General features: G+C 63.5%; 4 protein-coding genes across 4 annotated transcripts; all 4 read right to left on the bottom strand.

Annotated features, from left to right (window-relative positions):
- Positions 1–4,126: 4,126 nt before the first annotated feature.
- EMIHUDRAFT_212641 (hypothetical protein) lies at positions 4,127–5,098 on the bottom strand (the record flags this gene model as incomplete). Its single annotated transcript, XM_005765907.1, has 1 exon — positions 4,127–5,098. One exon carries the CDS (start codon positions 5,096–5,098, stop codon positions 4,127–4,129), a length of 972 nt encoding a protein of 323 aa, XP_005765964.1.
- A 540-nt stretch (positions 5,099–5,638) lies between these two features.
- Positions 5,639–8,845, bottom strand: EMIHUDRAFT_212640 (hypothetical protein; the record flags this gene model as incomplete). The annotated part of the gene is made up of 1 exon (XM_005765906.1): positions 5,639–8,845. The coding sequence occupies one exon, from the start codon at positions 8,843–8,845 to the stop codon at positions 5,639–5,641; it is 3,207 nt and encodes a 1,068-aa protein (XP_005765963.1).
- Positions 8,846–9,232: 387 nt separating this feature from the next.
- On the bottom strand, positions 9,233–9,966 carry RAQ (GTP-binding protein; the record flags this gene model as incomplete). Its single annotated transcript, XM_005765905.1, has 2 exons — positions 9,233–9,532; positions 9,631–9,966. 2 exons carry the CDS (start codon positions 9,964–9,966, stop codon positions 9,233–9,235), a joined length of 636 nt encoding a protein of 211 aa, XP_005765962.1.
- Positions 9,967–10,406: 440 nt separating this feature from the next.
- Positions 10,407–12,670, bottom strand: EMIHUDRAFT_212638 (hypothetical protein; the record flags this gene model as incomplete). The annotated part of the gene is made up of 5 exons (XM_005765904.1): positions 10,407–10,471; positions 10,646–11,050; positions 11,180–11,390; positions 11,472–11,941; positions 11,983–12,670. The coding sequence occupies 5 exons, from the start codon at positions 12,668–12,670 to the stop codon at positions 10,407–10,409; spliced, it is 1,839 nt and encodes a 612-aa protein (XP_005765961.1).
- Positions 12,671–20,581: the final 7,911 nt, after the last annotated feature.

The raw sequence follows: 20,581 nt of genomic DNA, 5'->3' as shown, positions 1-20,581 counted from the left end.
GTCAGCCCCGCGCGACCTCGGGAACTTGGAGCACTTGGAGTGCAGTTATCAACCTCACATCCAGGGCCGGGGAGCTCAGAAGCGCACCCAGCGGGCCGGATGATCGGCATCGGGTTACGGGCTAGAGAGCCCTAGCCCCGGGGGTGCGCGGTCGCAGGGCCATAACACGGGTCTCCGAGGGATAGCTCCGCGCTCCGGGTTTCCCCTAGCAGCAGAACGCACCCTCTACTCAGAGCTAGTAATACGAGAATACTCTCCGAGGGTTAGCCCCGCGTGCGGGAACTAGCCGGGGCAGTCGGAGAAGGGGCAACTCCGTGCACTGACGGCCGTCAGAAAACACGCCTCCGTGGCTCGGGTTACACCAATCCTCGCTACCCAACGCGGCCAAAGGATCTCCACCTAGGTAGGTAGGTAGGTAGAAAGGTGAAGAACAGCCAGGCTCGGACTGGACACCAACGCGGTATGGGTGGACGCTAGACAGATGATGACGACACGCACGAGCGACACACAGACACAAACAAGCTCACAAGACACACAGCCAGCTGGCTGCCACACACCCTGAGTTGGCGTACACATAACTCAAGGCCACATCCTCCCTGTCGCCCCCCCCAGCACTCCAAGGTGCCAAGAGAAACAAACAAGGGCACAACAAACAACAGACGACAGGAAGTGACATGTGAGGCTAGAGCAGCATGCTCCACCTCGAGAACCTCGAGAGAAGGTGTGAAGAAGTGATCTCGCCCGATTCGTCGACGTTGCCTTGTTCGAGGATTGGCGTTGGCGCCAGCGAGCGCGATGCCGCCCACCTGGCTGAGACTGGACTCCGTGCAGCAGACCATCTCGCACGACGTCGCGCTCTGCGAGGTGGCGCTTGCTGACGACACGCGCGCCGAGTCAATAGACCTGCGGGTGGATGACGACCGACTGTGTCTCCGCTGCCGGGACGACTCGGCAGCGCCGGTGGCCATCTGCTGGTCCGTGCCTGTGGTTGGGAGCAAGGCTGCCGCGCGGCTCCTGCGCTCCAAGCGCGTGCTGGCTGTCCGCGCGCCGCTGGAGCGCCCCACAGTCGAACGGACAGAGCTGATAGACGAGGGTGGCGAGGTCCCAGATGACTGCCGCCGCTTCGTGCGTGCGACGGTGCGCGCTGTCGGGCGGGGCACGCTCGTGCTGAGAATCCCCGCCTTGGTCGCCGGCTGCGAGATCGGGCAGCGGGCGTACGTGCTCGCGTCGCGGCGGAACCACTTTGCGTCACTCGCGGCGCGAAACTACGACTGGTGCGACACCTTTTCTCGCGAGGCTTCGTGCGACGGCGCGTCGACCATCGAGGTGACCCTCTCCTGCTCGGCGTGGGTGTGGGAGCCGTCGGAGGTCCACGTCACCATCGGGTCGCTCGGCGCCGGCGAGATGCCGCCGTCCATCGAGTCTGGGCACACTGCACTCGGTGCCGCGCCGTCCCCGCCAAAGCCCACCGCCTCCACCGCCTCCATCCCCGTCACCCACTCCTCTCCGCCACACCACCTCCCCGCCAGCTGCCCCCGCCCCAGCTCGCCCCCCGGTCCTGCGCTCCTCTGGCCAAGCGCCCCTCGGGAGTCGCTCACCTGTCAAACCGCACGGGATAGGCTGCACCTTTCGCATGCTCCGCGGCAACGAACCGCCGCCGCCCCCGCCCGGCGCCGCCGCCGCGGCGCCGCCCGAGCAGACGCCGATCATCGTGCGGGCGCCGCGCGACTTGGAGAAGGGGGAGAGCCTCACCTTTGAGCACGCTGGCCGCCGGCGCCCAAGCCCAGATGCAACAGAGACTAGCAGCGCGAGGGAGCCTTCCCGATGCTCTCACCGCTGCGCCACTCGCTCGAGCATGCGAGATTAATGAATTAATGAATTCATGCCACTCGCTCGAGCATGCACGGTTCGCGGTGTGCACACGGGCGCCGAGTCCAGTGCACGATCCTTTGGTCGCACCCGTCTCCTAGGTTTTTCTTCTCTACCTCTAGGTACACTACGCGGCTGCCGACGCCGGCAAAGGCAGGGCAGGCGATCCGCACTTCGGTGCCCGCGCCGCCCAGGCCGCCGCAGCCGCCGCCGCCGCCGCCCGAGCCGCTGCCGGCGTCACGGTGCGCAGCGTTTCCCCGCTCTCGCTCCGCGGACGGTTTCGCGCGCCCGCCCGACCGCTTGTGGCCCCTTGACCGCCCCTCCGCCGCCTTGCCGCCCGCAGGCCGGTGACTTGCCGCCTCGTCGCCGAGCGGACTGAGCTCGAGAGTGCGCCGCTCCGCCGTGCATGCAAGCGGTACGACGCCGCCTTCTGCGGCGTCGACGGCGCGGCCCTCTCGCAGCAGTACGTCAAAGGTCGGCCGCCGCCGCCGCGATGGACATCGTTGATGGATGCCGGCGCGCCGCGCCCCGTCTGACAAGCCGGCCGGCTCTGCTGTGAACGGCGCGCTTTCACGCGCGTGGCTGTGAATAGGCACACCGCCCGTCGAGGACCACAACTTTGTCTCGCTCACGTACGGCGAGGCGGAGTTCGTGCCGCTCCGAAAGCTGCTGCGCGCCGTCGGAGGTGTGCGAGACGGCGCGACGTTCGTCGATCTGGGCTCGGGGTGCGCCGCCGGCGCTTCGCTCCGCCCCGCCCCTCCCGCCACCCTCTCCACGCCTGCCCGGTGCTGGCCGCGCGCAGGTGCGGCCGCGTTGTGCTCGGCGCTGCGCTCGCCTTCCCTGCCGCAAAGCTCGTCGTCGGCGTCGAGCTCGTGCCTCAGCTGCACGACGCCGCCCTCTCCGCGCACGCGCTGCTGCTCGACTTCCTCTCGGGCCCCGCCGACGGCTGCTTCGGCCTGCAGTCCTGCGACCTCAACGACGCGGCGGCGCCGGCTCATGGCGGCTGCGCCGGTGCTAGCACCGCCAGCGGTGGCAGCACCGGCGCCGGCGGAAACGGCAGCGCCACTGGCAGCACCGCGGGCGGGAGCAACAGCAGTAGCGGCGGCGGCGTCAGCACCGGCCGTGCTGAGGGGGCCGACGGCCTTGCTGGTGGCGGCAGCAGTTGCTCCGGGAACGGCGTCGCGGGGGCTTCTCCCGCGCTTGGCGGGGGCAGCGGTGCCGTTCGCGCGCCGCCGCCAGGCAGCATCGCTCCGGTCAGTTCCCTCCCTGCGCGGCGTCACAACTCTTGCGGCTACCGATCGGGGACTCTTCGCGGACTCTTCGCGTAGGTGAGGCTGTTGTGCGGCGACTTTTTGCAGACTGTGGGTGAGCGGCCGGCGGTCGGTCTGCCGCGCCATGCATTTCTCGCGCCTCACCCCCCTGCGTTGCGTGCTTCGGCGCAGGCGAGTGGTCGTCGGCAGATGTGCTGCTCGCCACTTCCCTCTGCTTCCCGCCGGAGCTCGTCTCAGAGCTGGAGCAGGTGTAGCACAACCCCCCCCCCCCCCCCTCGCACGCACGCACGCACGCACGCACGCACGCGCACACGCACGCACACACACACACACACACACACACACACACACACACACACACACACACACACACACACACACACACACACACACACACACACTGGCCCAGACTCTCGACCCGCGCTCCGCGTAGGCCGCGACCGCGCTCCGGCAGGGCGCGCGAGTAATCTGCATGCAGCCCTGCTTTGGTTCGGGCGCCTTCCGTCCGTGCTCCGTGGTGGCGCCGCTGCCGCCGCCGGAGCCGCCCCACAAGGTCGTGATGGAGATGTCGTTCGGCAGCGCTCTCTCACCGCACCAGCCGCCGCCCCCGCGCACTCTCGTAACAGAGGTCTCACCTGCGAGTAGGAGACGCGTCCTTCTACTTGTTTGAGCGACTGCCGGGATGACAGCTGTGACGAGTCCGTGACCGCCGAGCTGCGTCCCGTTCGGGGAGGTATCTGCTCTCAGGGCAGCGGGTAGAGAAAGGGGGGCTTGGGCGTGCGGCATGAGCACAGCTTCGGTGAGCAAGTGCGGATGCCGATGTGTATGCGAGAGCGGGGGATGACATATGCAGATAGTGATAGATGGTTTGCCATTGACCACTTGTTTAGATACAGGTTGTCTCTGCGCAGAGTCTGGACACGAACCGACAAACGTGAAACGAACCAGAATTCCCTTTTTCATCAATATGGTACGGTGGTGATGCCTTACGCTTCCGCAGGTACAATGTCAAGGCTCATGAGGCGCTCACCGTCGCGCGGCGGCGGCTCAAACGACCGTTCCCACCAGCCCTCTGGCAGCGCACGTAACGCGTCGTCGTCAAAGGCGTGCAGCGAGGTGTTGTTGAAGGCGTTTGCGAAGAGCGGTTCGCCGCTGCCGCCGCCGCGGCTCGTTGCTGCCGAACCGGCGGGCACGCCAATCGGCGACTCTGATGCGAGAGGCAGCGCACGGAAGAGGGGGCTCCAAGCGGCGGCGCGTTCGGCGCCAGGGTCTCCGCTCAGCGCGGCGAACGAGTTGCCGAGGACGAGCATCGAGGCGAGGGAGGCGGGCCGCCAGTTGTGCTGGACGAGGTTCGAGTAGAGCGCTCTCCCGCAGTGAGGCATGAAGAAGAGGACCGAGCCGCCACCGGGCGCCGGGGAGGAGTGGCGCCCCTCGCTGTTGCGCGTAAGCACCGCGCAGCCCCGGGAGCGGAGGAACGCAATCTCTAGCTCGTCGAAGCACGGGTCAAACGCGCAGAACGGCGTCTCCGCCTCGTCGCCGCCAGTGCAATGTTCCGCCCGTCCGTCCGCCTCCCCCAGGAGCTCCTCTCGCAGCAGAAGCGCCAGTGCCACCTGGTAGCGCGGCGCGGTGGCCGTGCCGAAGCTTCCCAGCCCGAGGCAGATGATGGCCTCGACAGGCGGTCGCTCACACGCTGGGTGTGCCAAGCCGCGAAGCACGGCACGCAGCCGTCGCGCCAGCGCGGAGGCACGGAGCTCGTCGACGGCCGCATCCACTCGCACTCCCAAGGACATGAGGCCAGCCACCCTGCCCGCGGCATCTCTCCTCAGCGGCTCAGACGGAGCCGCTGCCGCATGCATCGCCACGCGCTTGGGCGGAGCTGGCCGCCGGCGAGAGCCGCGGCCGGAGATAATGGTGAAACCCCCTTCCTCCATCACTTCCGCGTGACGCGTGCCTGACATTTTCGGCCTTGTGGCGCTCGCAAGTGCTGCAATACGCGCGGCGGAACAAATAATATTCTTTTTTGACCTTTCTACGTAGGTGTCCGAGGAGGCCACCGGCCAAAAGCGCATGTCTTGAAGGTCCGATACTGGAAGCCCATATAGGCACCTTACACTCCCCCGCAGTATCGCACCTCTTGATTATCGTGTAAATTCCTGTGTGGTGGCGGCGTGCCGTCCTCCCATCCGCATCCCTACCTTGGGTTGTCCGTTTTCTTTCTTTTCTACCTACTTTCCGACAGCCAGAGCGCACGGAACTCCCTGGCACAACTCCCGTGCGGCCCGGTGTTGCTGTTCGACAAGAAAATAATTCCCGAGGGTGTTGTGAGTAGTGTGTTAGTCGTGACGTTTTCTTCCCGTGTGTTTTCTTCCAACAAAAGTGAAGAAGAGTTCTTATAGTGAAAAGAAACCCAGAGTACATCATGCTCCCCTCCACCCCGCCGCTCGTTGCCCCGCTTAGAGCCCTCCTTGCCCACGTAGATGTTAAACTGTAAATCAACCTCAGAAGCAGCCGCACTTGTTGCCCAAGTGGCAGCAGCCCGGCTTTTCGCCCGCCTCGAACCCGACGACTGACAGCTTCACCGTGACGCCCTCAGCAAACTTTAATTCTATCAACCCCTTGGTGGTGCTCGCAGTGATCATCTCGTAGAAGTTGATCTTGACCGATTTCGTGCCTGCCAATTTTGAGCCCGCGCCCGCCCACATGCCCTTCCACGTCTTGACCTTGACCGTTGCCTCGACCTGATAGGTGGGGTCAAAGACAAACTCCCGTGTCGACCCGAAGAGCTGCTCGGCCGGGACCCTTCCCGTGCACTGGTCCATCAAGACCGCCGCTGTCTCCACCTTTTGCCCGCCAAAGTCCACCCTCACGTAGACCTTGAGCGCGTCCGCGCTGCTGGTCTGCCCCAAAAAGGTTCCCACCTGGGTGGGCGACATCTTTTTCTTGTCGTACGGGTTCTTCTTCGCGGCGACTTTGTCGAACGGGTCCGTAATCAGCAGCTCCTCGACCCTCAGGGTGACGTCGGGCTCGTCCGCAACGTGCATGATCACAGAGAAGTGGGCGGCGGCCTGCTCATTGATCGTGCGGTGGCCGGCGCCCTTGACCTCGATGATGTTGACCTGACACCCGTCCTTCGCCCACTTCTCGGGTGAGCGATTGCTCCAGTACGGGACAGTGCCGTCGCCCGACCGAAACAGCTCACCAAACTTCTTGCCCTCCGTATCGCTCGCCTGGGGGCACTCGCCGGGCACCTCTCGCACTGTCCCCTTGACAATCTTGTACCCCGGTGTGTGCATCTCCGCCTCGTGGTCCTCCTCGAAGTAGTTGAGGCGCTGGCCCGCCTCCCAAACCGCGTCCTTCCTCGTCATCACGAGACCGATGTCGGTGTCCACCTCGCAGCCGTAGATGGGCAGCACGAGCTTGAGGGCTGGCGCCAGCCCATCGGCCGTCTTTCTGAAGATCAGGTCCTTTGCGCACAGGTCCGTCAGCTGCGCGTGGAGGGCGGGCAGCTCCTCCAAGGCGAGCATGTCGCCAAAGGAGCGGGCGTCGTACTCGTGCTTGCCGCTCGGCACCCACTCTGTGATCCCCGCCTCCTTCAGAAGCTGCTGCTTCTCCTCCGACGTGCCCTCGTCGCCTGAGCCGCCCAAGCCCGTGCACCAGCTGCTGTGCGTCGCAAAGCTGTACGAGGCGCTCATCTCGTAAAACTTGGGGACTGGCGCATTCGAGGGGATCCACTTGACGCGCATCTTGAGCTTGACCGAGTCGCCCACCGCCACGCCGTCGAGCAACGACCACGAGCCGGGGGCTGAGTACAGCTTAACCGAGTCGTCGAGGGCGCCCACGCTGATCGCCGTGACGCCGCCTTCCGGCGTGTTGGAGAAGGCGAGGTGCGTCTCGGCAAAGACGTGGTCCCTGAGCCCGGTGAGGCCCCGCTTCTGGAGGAACTTGATGTGCAGCGTCCGGTTCTCGGCATCGTCCGGTCCCTCCTCCCAGGAGAACTGAAATATGTTGCCGAAGGTCGGAGTCGGGCCCTTTTTCGTGGAGGACTTGAGTACGACCGACTTTCCGGCCACCTCCAACTTGACATAGGTGTCGCCTGTGACGCTCTCGTCGTACGTGGCGCTGAGCAGCTCGATGTGGAAGGCGCCTTGCTTGCGCGTGAAGAAGTAGTGTGAGCCTGCGGTGTACATGAGATTCTTACCCGACCCCCACAGCGAGCAGATGGAGGCCATCGAGCGAATCATCGCCAGGCCGTCGGCGGCGTTCAGCACCGCCGGACACAAGCCCATGACGGTGCCGGGGAAGATGTGCTGGATCGAGCCGCTCGCCGCCCCTAGATTCGGCGACGCGATGGGCACAAACGAGTGAATATACTCGTCGAGCCACTGCTTGCCGCCCTTGCTCTTGCCGAACGATGAGTCGGTCATCCAGTGAAAAAAGTACAGCGCGATGCGCCCGCCCATCGAGTGGCTCATCACGACGCACTTCTGGCCGTTGCTCTTTACCATACTCTCGATGCCGTCCACCATCCGCGAAAAGTACTTGTCGCGCGCTTCCAGCTTGGAGAGTGCCGCGCGCCAGTCGTACGGGAATGCGCGGATGTTCTTGCCCGGCTCGTACCCAAACTCGACCAACGGCGCCAGGATCGGCCCCATCAGGGCCGACACGTCCTTGATGATCGGCAAGTCCGACATGGCCATGATAGTGTCCAGGCTGTTTGGCTCCTCGACAGGCCGCACCTTGATACCGCTCGGGTCTTTCCAGCCGTCAACCATCTCCATGTGCTGCGCGTACACGGCCTGCGCATAGACAGTGTACTCGCTGATTCCGCCTTGGTCAAACTGCTCCTCCGTCGCCGCCTGGATGAGTTGTCCTTTCACCGGCTCGAGCAAGCTGAGCATGGCATCATCGGTCGCCCCGCTCGACTCGATCTGCTTTAGGCAGCTCTGCACGTCCGCGTCCTTCTTTAGGCTGTCGTGTGCCTCGATGAAGCCTCGCAGCTCGTCTTGCGTCAAGACGTTGTCCTCCGTCTGGTCGAGGATGTCCTTCATCTTGCTCTTCCACGCGGAGCCGGTGTACATGCTGAACTGGTTCGTGAGAAATCCCTCGGTCACCATAGGCAGGTCCAGCACCACCTTCCCTCCCACCCACTTGGGCCGGAGGGTGGACTCCAGCACCTCTAGCTGGCAGCCGCCCATCGAGTTGATGCATGCGATAGGCATCTTTGGCCTGAATCCCATCTGCTTGAGGCACTTTGCCGGGTTCGTCTTGTCGGCCAGCCAGTCGGGAAGGTAAGACTCCGAGCTCTTGGAGAAGATGTTGACTCGGTCGAGCATGGTGTTGCCGATCTGGGACATGCTCATGATCTCGGGCAGAAAGCCGATTTGCTGGTTTGGGTCTTGTCCGCTGCCGAGCATATTCGTCTCCTTTTTGTCTGTTGACATCATGAGGGTCAGCTTGTTCGTCGACTCGCCAACTTCCGACGAGGGTGCGAAGAGGTTTGCCTGCCCCTCAACTCCCAACTCCTCTTCGTCGCTGCTGTCCACCGTCGTCGCGGCAGCCGCCGCAACCACCCCGCGACTCAGCGACCGCCCCGCTGTCTTAGCCTGAGCTTCAACATATTTTCTGGGCTTGTAGCTGTTCCGATCCCATAATTTTTTCAAGTGAGCTTGAGTTGGATATGGTTTGTCTGGCCCCTTCGTTGCCATGTGCGAAGGGGCGGCTCCCGCCGTTAGACCCCGAGATGCAGAGTTTGGCTTCGGCCGACGGACGACAGGCTAATTTTTCAGGAAGTGTGGAACGAAACGAAAAAAAGAACATATCGAGGCTCTCGCAACACTAGGCGCGGGACTGGCGCGCACTGGCACTACCACAGGTACACCGAAAAAAGAAGCGCAGCTCATAACCGCATGGTACACGCTATAGAGTACGCTAAAGATGATCACGGGCCCTCACGCGGAGGGGGAGCCCCGGGTACTCTTTAGCTGTATTCGTCTAGGCAGGGGTTTGAGCACAACCTCGAACGAAGGGCCGACTTCACGAGACGACTATGATTATGTATATCGCACACCGACTCACTACGTGATCATCGCGCGCTACATATCGAAGAGGGCCGCCCGGAACGCTTTGTTGTCGGCGAGCTGCTTGCCAATCTGCACCCGCTTCCGCAGTAGCAGAGACGGCTCCGGTGGGTTTGGTATCCGAGCAATGACTTGCGCAATGAGTGTAGAGAACGCGTCGGCAACCTTCAGATTTTCGGTTGCGGTGGTCTCGAAGTACGGGCAGCCGATCTGCTGCGCAATCAGGTTCGCCTCTGCCGAAGACACCTCTTCCGTCTTGTCAGACTTGTTGCCGATGAGCACTTTTGGCAGATCGGGGCTGGATGAGTCTGCCGCCTGTGGCAAGATGGCATCCTGAGCGGTGCTAAGCGTTCCCTCGTCCGCGCGATACTAACGGGGTCGATCTATGCAGCTCGACGAGTGGGGTACTGCACCTTGAGCCAGAGGGAGACTCGGTCAAAGGTCGCTCGGCGTGAGCGATCAAAGACAAGCACCAGCCCCGCGGCCATCGCGACGTACCGCGGCGCCATCTCCATGTATCGTGGCGCGCCCGGCACTTCCCACATCAGTATCTGGTATCGGGCCCCGCGTGACTCGTATGTGTGCGCCCTGGTCCGAATGCCGTGGTCAGCGAGGCTGTCACCCGAATCCAGCTCGCGCGGCGGGTCAGGGAGCGTGCATGCGACCAGCTGACTCTTGCCCACGCCCGTCTCGCCGAGCACGCAGAGGGAAAAAGAGAAGTGGAAGGAGTCCGACCCAATGCCGGGCATACGGCTCAATCGGGCGGGCGCGAGCCGTAACGACCAATCTTCGTGCCACAAAAAAAGCCGCTCGTGGGGCTCGCTGGGTGCGCTTCTTAGCTCCCTGGCCCTGGATGTGATGAGGTTGCCGACTGCACTCCAAGTGCTCCAAGTGTCCAACCCTGTGCCAAGCCCTCTCCGCGCCGAAATGGCCGATGCGCCCCCTGCCCCTCCCCCTCGCCTGCAAACCCCTGCAAAGGTGGCGCGACGTGGCTGTCCGCCTCCACACTAGCTTGGGATCTCAGGATTCACATCGGTGTTTCCAGCGCCTGCTGTTGACAAGTGGGGAGCACAGACGGCTTCGACGAAGCTGCCCCCAGCAGGCGTCTTGACGGGTGTCCGAAAAAGGGAAAAACACTCTTCCCTACAAAGAGGCCAACGCGCAAACGGACCCGAGAATTATTCTTTGTTTAACCGCGCTCCAACACTCGCGCAACAAATTTGCTCATCAGTGGGTCGAGCGCCGTGCCCTCGCCTGCGAGATGGCGGCGGCAAGCCTCCTCGATGGGCGTGAGGTCCAAATCCGCAGCTGTGGCCAGGCGTCTTGAGGCGATCAGCTCTAGCAGCGCCCGGCCCCGCCGCCCGCCGCCCGCGCAGCGCTCCAGGAAGCGCACATTCGCTCGCAAGTATGGCCGCCGGAAGGCGCGACAAGAGGAGCAGACGAAACGCGGGTCGATGGCGTGCATCTGTCTGGTGCAGAGCGCCCGCGTCCGCAGCGGCGCACGCAAATCAACAAAGCCGGCGAGCACGAATCGCGTGCCCCCCGTGACGGCCGCAGCCGCATGGCGCTGCGCGCCCACGAAGGTGAGACAGCACCCCGCGGGGACGCAGATGGGTGGGGCGTCTCGGAGGCACGTCCCGCCACCCTCAAAGGAGGCTGTGCTGTTGAGCGCAACCACGAAGGAGAACCAGTTCGAGTCTCGGTGGGAAGGGAGCGCCCGCTGGTGCCCAGCCAGCGCCGAGTAGCGCACGAGGAAAATCTCGCGGAGCACCAGGTACTCCCGAGCCACGGCGTACAGGCTTGAGATGTCTTGCAGGATCGTCTCGATCGCACCTGTGCACGCGGGCCGGTGGCGGCGAGGCAGGCGGGTGGCGGCGAGGCAGGGTGCGAGTCAGGGGGCCGTGGGAAGAGGAGGGTGGGTGGGTGGAGGAGGCGCTCGGGCAGGGGAGGGTCCGGTCGCACCGGACGCGTCCAGAGCGGCCTCGAGTCTCTCGAGCCAGCCACCATTTGGACCGTCCTCCCCGCCGCAGGCCCGCCCTGCACAAGCCTCTCGCCCAGCGTCCAGGCCCTCCACGCCGTCCAGCTCGAGATCGGTCGTCGCAGCGAGCTCATGCCGGTCGGTGCGCCACGGCACGCCCGCCGCACTCGCCCGCTCCACCACCTCGCCGCACAGCTGCTCGGTCAGGAGGCCGTCGCGGATGCCGATCCGTTCGAAGCGCGCGGCGGCGCCCCCGCGCCGCGTGGGCACCCGTACCTCGAGGCCCCTGCGCCGCTCGAGGAGCGAGTAGTGGTCGTCGGGCCTCCTCGAGAGGGGGGCGAGGAGGAGCGCTCTCCTCGCGGCCAGCACCAGCCACCGCCAGAGTGGGAGGAGGCAGCACGCCCACGCCGAGGCGCGCTCACGCCCACGCCGAGGCGCGCCCACGCCCACGCCGAACGCGCACGCGACAGTCGCTGAGAGGAGAGAGGCCACTCGCTTGCGGAGTGGAGGCGCGGCGGCCACCAGGACGCCCGAGCGGGAGAGGTGGTACCGGCCCCGGAGCCGGTCGAGCAGCGTGCCTGGCTGCTCGAACCCAGCCCCTCGCCAGTCGCCCGCGGCCCAGCTGGCGCGGAACGACGCGTAGAAGAGGATGCGCCGCGCGCCGCGCTTGCCGACGTGTGCGCCGCCGCAGTGCAGCGTCCTCGCGTCGAAGAGCAGCGCGTCGCCACAGCGGAGCAGCGGGATGCCTGCTCACGCCTCTCGTGGTGAAGAGAGGCCCCATTCACACCGCGTCGCCGCAGCGCAGCAGCGGGGATGCGTGTCGACGAGCTCTCCAGCGCCGCTGCAATCTCGTCGTCGTCCGTCGGGTCGCGGCCCCACGAGGCGGACCGCTCCCTCTCCGTGTGCGTGCGAGGCAGGAAGTGGGTCGGCCCCATCGACAGGTCCACGTCCTGCAGCGCGAGCATGCACGTCGCCACAGAAATGCTCCGCGAGTAGGGTGTGTCCGGATGCACCGGCTGGCGTGGCGCTCCCGCATCCGCCACGAGGGCGCCGAGCTCAAAGAGCTGCGCGCCGCGACCCAGCGCCGCGACGAGCGCGGGCCCGAGCGCGTCCAGAAGCTGCCGCAGCGCCTCGGCGACGGGGTGCTCGGACAGGTCGAGCTTTAGGTCCCAACGGTTGCGGCGGCACATGATCTGGCCGAGGAGCGGCTCTCCATCGGGAGGAGTCGCGCCGCAGACGTCTGAGAGCCGCGAGTCGACGTGCTGGCGCAGGCGCGCGGCGGCAGATTGCAGCACCACAGCGTCGACAACAGCAAGGCCGTCCCTCACCAGCGCCGCCGCCGCATCCCGGGGCGACACTGAGGCGCCGCCCTCAAAGGCGTGGACGAGGAGCGATGCCTCGGCCTCGGCGACTGCAGCCTCGTTGCCGAAGTTCTGCCTGCGGTGGTCGAGGATGAGGGAAGGCGAGGACGTCATCAAGTCTGTCCGCCACGTGGACGGCTGGAGGAGCGTGTTGGCGAGACGTGAGTGTGGCGGAGGTCGTCATCGGGGGGGGGGGGGGGGGGTTCGGCCTGTGGCCGTAAGAATAACGCAGGTCCAAGTGCTCCAAGTGCTCCAAGTGCAGGCACTCAGCTGGGAAGAGGACCGCCGCAAGCGGCGTGGCGTGGAGCGGTTGTGCATCCCTCCGGGGGCCCCTCTGCGCCGGGGAGGCGTTGTTGGAGGCTAGGACGCAAGCGTCCGTCGCCCTTTTTCAAACAAACTCGGGGCCCACTCCCGCTACGCTCCGACCCGAATTTGGAGGGCCCCCTAAAAGTTTAAGGTGTTGCTGCGCAAAAGGGGTCGGACACAGGGCACTCAGGGGGGGTCATCACTACCAAGTTCCTAGAGTCAGCTGCCACGTTCAAAACCAGGACGGCGGCAGTGATGGTGCTATCACGGGCATGATCCGTGGATGGAAAGTGGAGCGGGTGGTACGGGATAGTAGAGCAGGCGCTTTGTGGGTGCTGGCGGGTATGGGCGGCGGCGTAGGGTGGCCGGCCAAATCGTTAGCTGAGCTCCTCCCTCAAGCTCGGTCACGCATGACGCACGTTGAGTGACAACGTCGGCGAGCTTCTGAATCAGGTTAGGTTGCCGGAGCACCTCCAACTCCTCCTCTGAGTCAGACACGCCAATGTCGACTGCACCCTCCTCCTCCCATTCGTCGACTGCGCCCTCCACCCCCATGGGCTCGATCCGATTCCGCAGCGTGTCGTCCCCAGCGGCGGTGCTGCGCGGGAGGCGGCCCCGCGGGCACGCTGGGCTCGATCAGCGGCTTCCCCTCAAGTGCGCCGAAAGCACGGATTTGGCGGACGATCTTGGCTTCAATTTTACGGATGTCTTGGCACCCTTGCGTCCCAGATCACATGGTTTCGCCACGGTATTCGGATTTTGCTATTTGCTCGTGTGGGGGTATATTGCAGATTTGTCAATGGTACCGCGTCTGCGACGCGGGCGCCTTGCGAGCAGAGCCCTTAACGAGCGTCATCTTGTAGTGAACAGGTCGACTTCGTGGTTTGAGCGCCCAGCGCAGACCGACCGACCGCAGGGGGGGGTCCGGTCGACGGCCGCGGAAGACCGCAGACCGGAGGGGGGGTCCGGTCGGTCGGAGCGCAGACCGAGGGGGGGGGGGGGGGGTCGGTCAGGTTGGCTCGTGGGTGTCACACCGCACACGCTCGCCGCAGCTGTGAATAAATTAGTCTCTCGAAATACTAGAGGCACAAGCGCCCTCTCCCCCCGTGTAATCACCCCTCGTCCGGAGCGGCTGCGCTCTAGAGAAGCTCAGGGTTGGGTCGGAACACAAGCTCATCAATGTCCCCGCCCACGTCGAGCCGATGAGCCCAGTGTGCGGTGAGGGCGGAGGCGATGTGCGCTCGATCACAATTCTGCGCTGGCAAGTGTAGTCATCGGAAGGGACGATGCGTGCGTACTGTGTAGAACTGGAGCGGCTGCCACAGAGATTGTACAGAGCGACGGCAAGCACAATCATGCCTACCTACGCCGCGTGGATGCTCCACATACACGTATGTGAGTCGGGCTGGCTCGAGCCTCCTTCGTTGCGTATAACTAGTTTGCATAGCGAAAACCGGCGATTTCGAAGCCTGTGGCGGTTGGATTCGCTAAGAAGGAGGGGGAGAGAGCGTTGAGGGGGCTCACGGCAAGGACACGGACCGCGGGAGGGGTCGGTCGTCACACCTCCCGCCGCCGAGAGAGCGACCGACCGGAGGGGGGGTCCGGTCCACCTTGGGGGCAGACCACCGACCGGCGGGGGGGTCCCCACGAAGTAGGGGGGGTGGGTACAAAGTGACGCTCGTATATAGCCACCCTTTACATCTTGCGCGGTCAAAAGAATTATGCGGTCGACGGCTAGTAAGACACTCCTCTCCTTAAAATCCCTGTGTGGTGGCGGCGTGCCGTCCTCCCCTCCTCACCGCTTTTTTCTTTCTTTCTTCGGCGTGCACGATTCGCGAGTCACCACGGTCCACGCTGGAGGCCGGCCTGGGGGTGGAGAGGAGGAGGAGCGGGGATCGTGCGGTCTGCACCTTGGTCTAGGCGTCCATGTGCACGTGCATGGCATGTGCATGTGCATGCGGATCGACGGGCGTAAAGACATGTGCATGCACATGTTGTTGTTGTTGTTGTTGTTGTGATAGATGTGAACACATATGTTACCAAGCAGTCGCCCCTCCTCTGGGCATGTGGACACACTAGAGTCTAGACACAAGCAAAATGTCACAAGCAGCACAGTCACTTTTGATTGCCAACCTGTGAGCACCTCAAATTACATCTCCGTGAGCGTAGCGCGACCAGTACACGGTCTGGGCGAGCGGCCGGATGCACGGCGCGCCCTTGCAGCAGAGGAGTGTAGTCCCGGGCCGATCAGTGTAGTACCAAGCCATGAATCGCGCGTAGCGCTGCTGGCGCCCGCCGACCAGGGGGCCGTACCAATCAGAGTTGTCCTTGCAGCACGTCGATCGGCAATAGGCTGCAGCAAAGTAGCTCCACGTGCAGAGGCTCGAGTACAACCCATCGTAGAGGCACTCGCCGGGAAGTCCGTACCAAGGCGGCGCCTGCCAAGCAACGGAAGGGTGCCGGACTCAAAAGCAGCTCTCACGACCGAGGGTGGCGTGCAGGACTAAGAGCAGCTCACTGCCGAGGGTGCAGGACTAAGAGCAGCTCACTGCCGGCGTCTCTCGCTATGTAAAGGGGGAGGAGCGTGTGAGCGCGCGCCTCCCACTCCTTCAACGGCGCACGGTCGCCGTCGGTAGCCTTTCTCAAGCCGCGCAGCCTTGCCGGCGGCCGCAGACTCGTAGCGCTACATTTGCCACGTGGCTGGCGCCTCATCATCCTCCAGGGCGTCATCGCGATGGTTGAGGGCGTCGTCGCGATGGTTGGGTGGCGTGAGGGGCGGGTTGGGTACCAGGTGCGGCATCAAGCTGGGTGAGCAGGCGCAGGCTCCTCTGTGCTCTGAGTGACTTGGTGCTCCTTTCAAGGTGCCGATGAAAGGAAATGTGCGTGACTCGATTTACAAAGATTATTAGCACGCGATATCGCGGTTTTAGGTATGTTGTTAGCAGCGGAATGTCGCTGTGAAACTGCAAACGAGGTCTGGTGCTCATTGTGGGTGAGCAGGCATCAGGATCAGCGGCTGCGGCGAGGCGGCGGTGCACTCGATCGACAGATTGCTGTCGTACACGACCACCACACGTTCTCGGGTGCGGGGCGGGCAGCATCCTTCCTGGCACGCAATGTCCTTCTCTGCCGCTGCGCAGTGGCGCTGAGATGTACATGAGATTGACCTTATTGCCGCGCGAGAGCATGGGTGGTGGAGCGCCCTCCAAGCCACCTCTGCTCGCAGGGGAGGGACGGGCGGCTCCTAACCGCCGTGGCGTGGCAGACGGTGAACGAGCTAGCATGCGGGGAGAGCGGCATTGTGCACGGAGCAGAGTGCATTGCCGTTCTTAACGGAGTCGCTTAGGCGGCTCCGATGGTGTGCCGATGTGTGTGCTAGTGTGCGCCAGTCCACGCCCTTGTCGTGCTGTGAGAGGCTTGTTTTCAGAATTCTAAGTCGTGCTGTGAGAGGCTTGTTTTCAGAATTCTAGTCCTCAGTGAATTCTTTTTCGGCCTCGCGGCGGGCACTCACCAACGAATATGACCGACGCGCGACTCGAAGCGCCCAGCGTCAGGGCCGCGAGAGCACCGCGCACGAAGCATGGCCGTTACAAGATTGTGGGCAGGGCAAGCGAGCTCGCGGCTCCCGACGAAGCAACCGACATCCCGCGGGGTGACGTGCAGATGGAGAGCGGCGATCGGCGTGGAAGTGGAGAGCAGGCCAGCTCATCCTCGAATACCTGCGCGCGCACTGAGCATGCACCCGGGATGGTGGCGCTCACCGTACGCCGGCTCGCCTGGGTGGCTGGAGCTGCTGTCTTTGCAGCATCCTCGTTGCTCGTTCTTCTCGGCTCCTCCAAGTCTCAACCCCAGCTGCCGCCGACCGTGTCGCCAACATCACCGCCGCCGACGCCACCGCCGCTGCTATCCCGTCGGTGCGGCAGGTGGCGCTTGCCTTTGGCGCGCTTTGGATCAAAGGGCCTGCAGGTGGTTCACACGCTTGAGTGCCAGCCGTCCTCTTGGGCCTACCAAAACAGCCCTGACGTGAGGCGGCGGTGTGACGCAGAGGGGGAGATGGCCGGGGCGCGCACGTGGCGGACGGCGTATCCGGTGCGGCGCGAGCGTCCCGGCGATTTCGATCAAGCAGATACCCTGCGTGGGGCGAGTGGCGAGCTCATCGTCATCGCGCTCTCCTCCAGCGCGGAGGTTTTGGGTGCCTGGCCGCGTGACGTCTGGACGCCACGCGTGCCATTCGTTGGTAGGGACCCGGCGGAGCGAGTCCCGTGCGCCCCATTGTCGCGGCACGAGGAGGCGCGTCGGCGGCTCGACCTGTCCGTCCAATTTTGCGGCAGGACTTTTGCGTGCGGTGGCGGCATTGGCAGGCCGTCAGCACCGCCGGAGGGTGACTCGGCGTCTCAAACGAATCGCTCAACCTACGCGGACGCCACCGACAAGGCCGGCGTGCAGGGGCGCGACGATCTTGCGGCCGAGCTGCGGCTATGCGACTTCCACGCCTATCTCCGGCGCTATCCCTACCTGGTAGAGGGCGGATACACCGCCGAGAGCGCGCGCCGCCACTTTATCCGCAATGGCTTCAGCGCGATGCTCAATTGCCGCCCTTGGGAGTTGACGGACGAGGTCTCCATGCTCATGGACGCCGAGCGAGGCCACGAGGCGATGGTTGTTGAGTACATGCGCCGCTCAGACACGCTGGATCGCGAGGAGGCGGCGCTGTGTCTCAAGCAAGCCAGCAGGGTCTGCACGGAACCGCGGCACGATCCCGAGTTCTGGCACAGCTCCGCCGAGGACGATGGTGACGAAGAGATGTTCTGCGAGGATGGGCTGCAGGATGCTCTCGCTACGAGGCGCGTTGTCGACCATCTCTTTGCCCGCGTTGCGAATGGGTGCACGTTTGCGCATCCAAGCGACGTGCTAGCCGCGGTGCAAGAGGCAGAGGCAAGGCACGAAGTCTTTCGTCAGCTGCTGCAAGCGAACGGCACAGCGTGTAATCTCGGACCCGCACACACCCATGTGATGGCCCGCTGGATTGCCAGCGACATTGACGCCATCTACTACAACCCCGATAATCCCACAGCGCTGGAGGCTGCCCGGCTGGCTCGCGCCGCCGTGTACTACAACCTGCGCACCGGCTTGCGCGGCGAGCTGCCGATTCTGCCTCTGGAGTGTGCGGCGGAGGGGCCACGGCCAGGCGAGCGGTGACACCTGCGTTGTTGGAGGGGTGTAGATCGAAAATCACATACTACGAGTGTCCAGGCTGTGGCTGTGAAGTGGTCGGCTGTGCCGCTCCTTTTTTGCTACAGCCTTACACGATATGCTATAGTTGGCGGTAGACTCAGGGTTTGTGAGTGAATTTTCACACTTTCACTTTCACATGTGAATTCATGTGAATTTCACATGAAACGTTTCGGCCGCCCCCGTTTCACTGAAAATTTCACAAGTTCGACTACTTTCGAAGGCTCTGGCATCTCCGAGGCGGCAGCGGCGGAGGCGGCAGCAGTGGAGGCGGCAGCGGCGGAGGCGGCAGCGGAGAGAGCGGCGGTGCGCCTACCACTGCCGGCACCGGTAGGGATCTCTGTGCCACCAATGCCGCGCGTTCCTGCTTCCCTGCAGCGAGGCCGTGGTCAAGGCCGTGGTCGTCCCCAAGGCTCAAAGAACAGGGGCCCGCCCTCACTGCATCAAAACGCGGTGTTTGAAAGCGAGGAAGTGTAGAAAGGAAAGAGCCCACAATAACTAGTGAGAGGAGGTGCAGCTTGGTTCGTGTCCTCGGGCACTCGAGGACGTGTGTGTTGCCTCAATGTTCTTTTAATGCGCGCCCCCGCCGAAATACACTGCAAATACACCATACACGCGAGATGCGTCGGCAGCGACGCGCACGACAAAACACATCTTAAGAAGCACCGTGTCGTTAGGGTTAGGGTTAGGGTTAGGGTTAGGGTCAGAGAGCGTTCAAGCCGTTGTGCAGCTCCTAAGAGAATGGTCCGGTTTGGGCCGAAACCAAATGGCGGAATCAGCGGTCCGTCGACACGAGCTCTCGGTGAACGCTTTGGGTTCTTCGGGCTAGGGTTAGGGTTAGGGTTAGGGTTAGGGTTAGGGTTAGGGTTAGGGTTAGGGTTAGGGTTAGGGTAAGGGGTTGGTTGTCGTCGCGCGCTCTCGATATCTGGCTAAGACAGAGACACAGCAGCAGAGGCGACCCAAGCGACACATCAGAGCATGGATGCTTGGGGGCGCGAGCCGCCATCTTGGACTGTGAGGCGAGTATTTGCAACCGGGAGCTCGCCGCCGCCCCTACACCGCCGCCGCCGCCCTCCCGGTGGCAAATAATAGCCCAAGTCGAAGAGTGCGCCCCGCCCTCGGTATCTGGGCGGCAGGCGGGACTAGAGAGGCACGCTGGTGCACGGATGGGGGCGCGAGCCGCCATCTTGGACTGTGAGGCGAGTATTTGCAACCGGGAGCTCGCCGCCGCCCCTACACCGCCGCCGCCGCCCTCCCGGTGGCAAATAATAGCCCAAGTCTCGAAGAGTGCGCCCCACCTTCGGTATCTGGGCGGCAGGCGGGGCTAGAGTGGCACGCTGGTGCGCGGATGGGGGCGCGAGCCGCCATCTTGGACTGTGAGGCGAGTATTTGCAACCGGGAGCTCGCCGCCGCCCCTACACCGCCGCGGCCGCCCTCCCGGTGGCAAATAATAGCCCAAGTCGAAGAGTGCGCCCCGCCCTCGGTATCTGGGCGGCAGGCGGGGCTAGAGTGGCACGCTGGTGCGCGGATGGGGGCGCGAGCCGCCATCTTGGACTGTGAGGCGAGTATTTGCAACCGGGAGCTCGCCGCCGCCCCTACACCGCCGCGGCCGCCCTCCCGATGCGTCGAGAGTCGACTCTCGACTGCTGAGAGAGTTCATCCCACCATCAGCACCGTATTCGCCCACAGCATGCCATGAGATTCATATAGGTCTAGTGTACACATCAGCTCAGCGAGACCAATATCTCCAGCCTCCTTCATCTTGGCTGCTGCTTGGGAGCCAACACCTGTGCAAGTGAGTGTCAGAGTGTCGGAACTCGGTGGGAGCATCCGTCATCAGCACGTTCACACGACTCTTCACACTCGCTCGAAAAAGTGAAATTTCGTTTCACATGAAATGTGAAGTGAAAGTGAAAGTGAAACCGATTCGCTGTTTCCATGTGAAATCACGAACCCTGGGTAGACTTGGGGAGACGGGAGAACTTCTTTGCACACATAACAATATATATATTAATTATTTATGTATGTATTTTAGGGATTGCGATTGTTGGACCCGGAGGGTGGACGCGTCCAGGGGGGGTCAGGGGGGGACGGCTCGTTTGGTCATAAATACATAAATGGACAAAACTATGCCCCCCCCCCCCCCATTAGGGTTGCCTAACGTTAATTTGGGGCCTAACAGTTGCGCTATTGTTGGCTGAAATCCTCAACGTTGTTCTGTTGTTACTGTTGTTCAGCGGCCAGCAAGCAGAAAATGGCGACCAGCGCACAGCGCCGTAGGAGGTTTTCTTCTCAAAAAGGCTGTGAATTGGGACCCCGTCTTGCATGTCTGACTGTCACTGTGCGATAAATAAATAGAGCAGTCATCTCCCGTAGAGATGGGCAACGCACGAACACAGAGGTACAGTGCGCACCCACTGTGCGATTTCGGGACCCGCGTTCGCGGAATTTCTTCTCAATTTCGCCGCATCGTCCCCACCTCGCACC

Source organism: Emiliania huxleyi (genome assembly GCF_000372725.1).
Source record: "Emiliania huxleyi CCMP1516 unplaced genomic scaffold EMIHUscaffold_53, whole genome shotgun sequence".
Taxonomy (NCBI): Eukaryota; Haptophyta; order Isochrysidales; family Noelaerhabdaceae; genus Emiliania; species Emiliania huxleyi.
The sequence above is the reverse complement of the archived record's forward strand: the minus strand, read 5'-3'. Positions and strand labels throughout refer to the sequence as shown.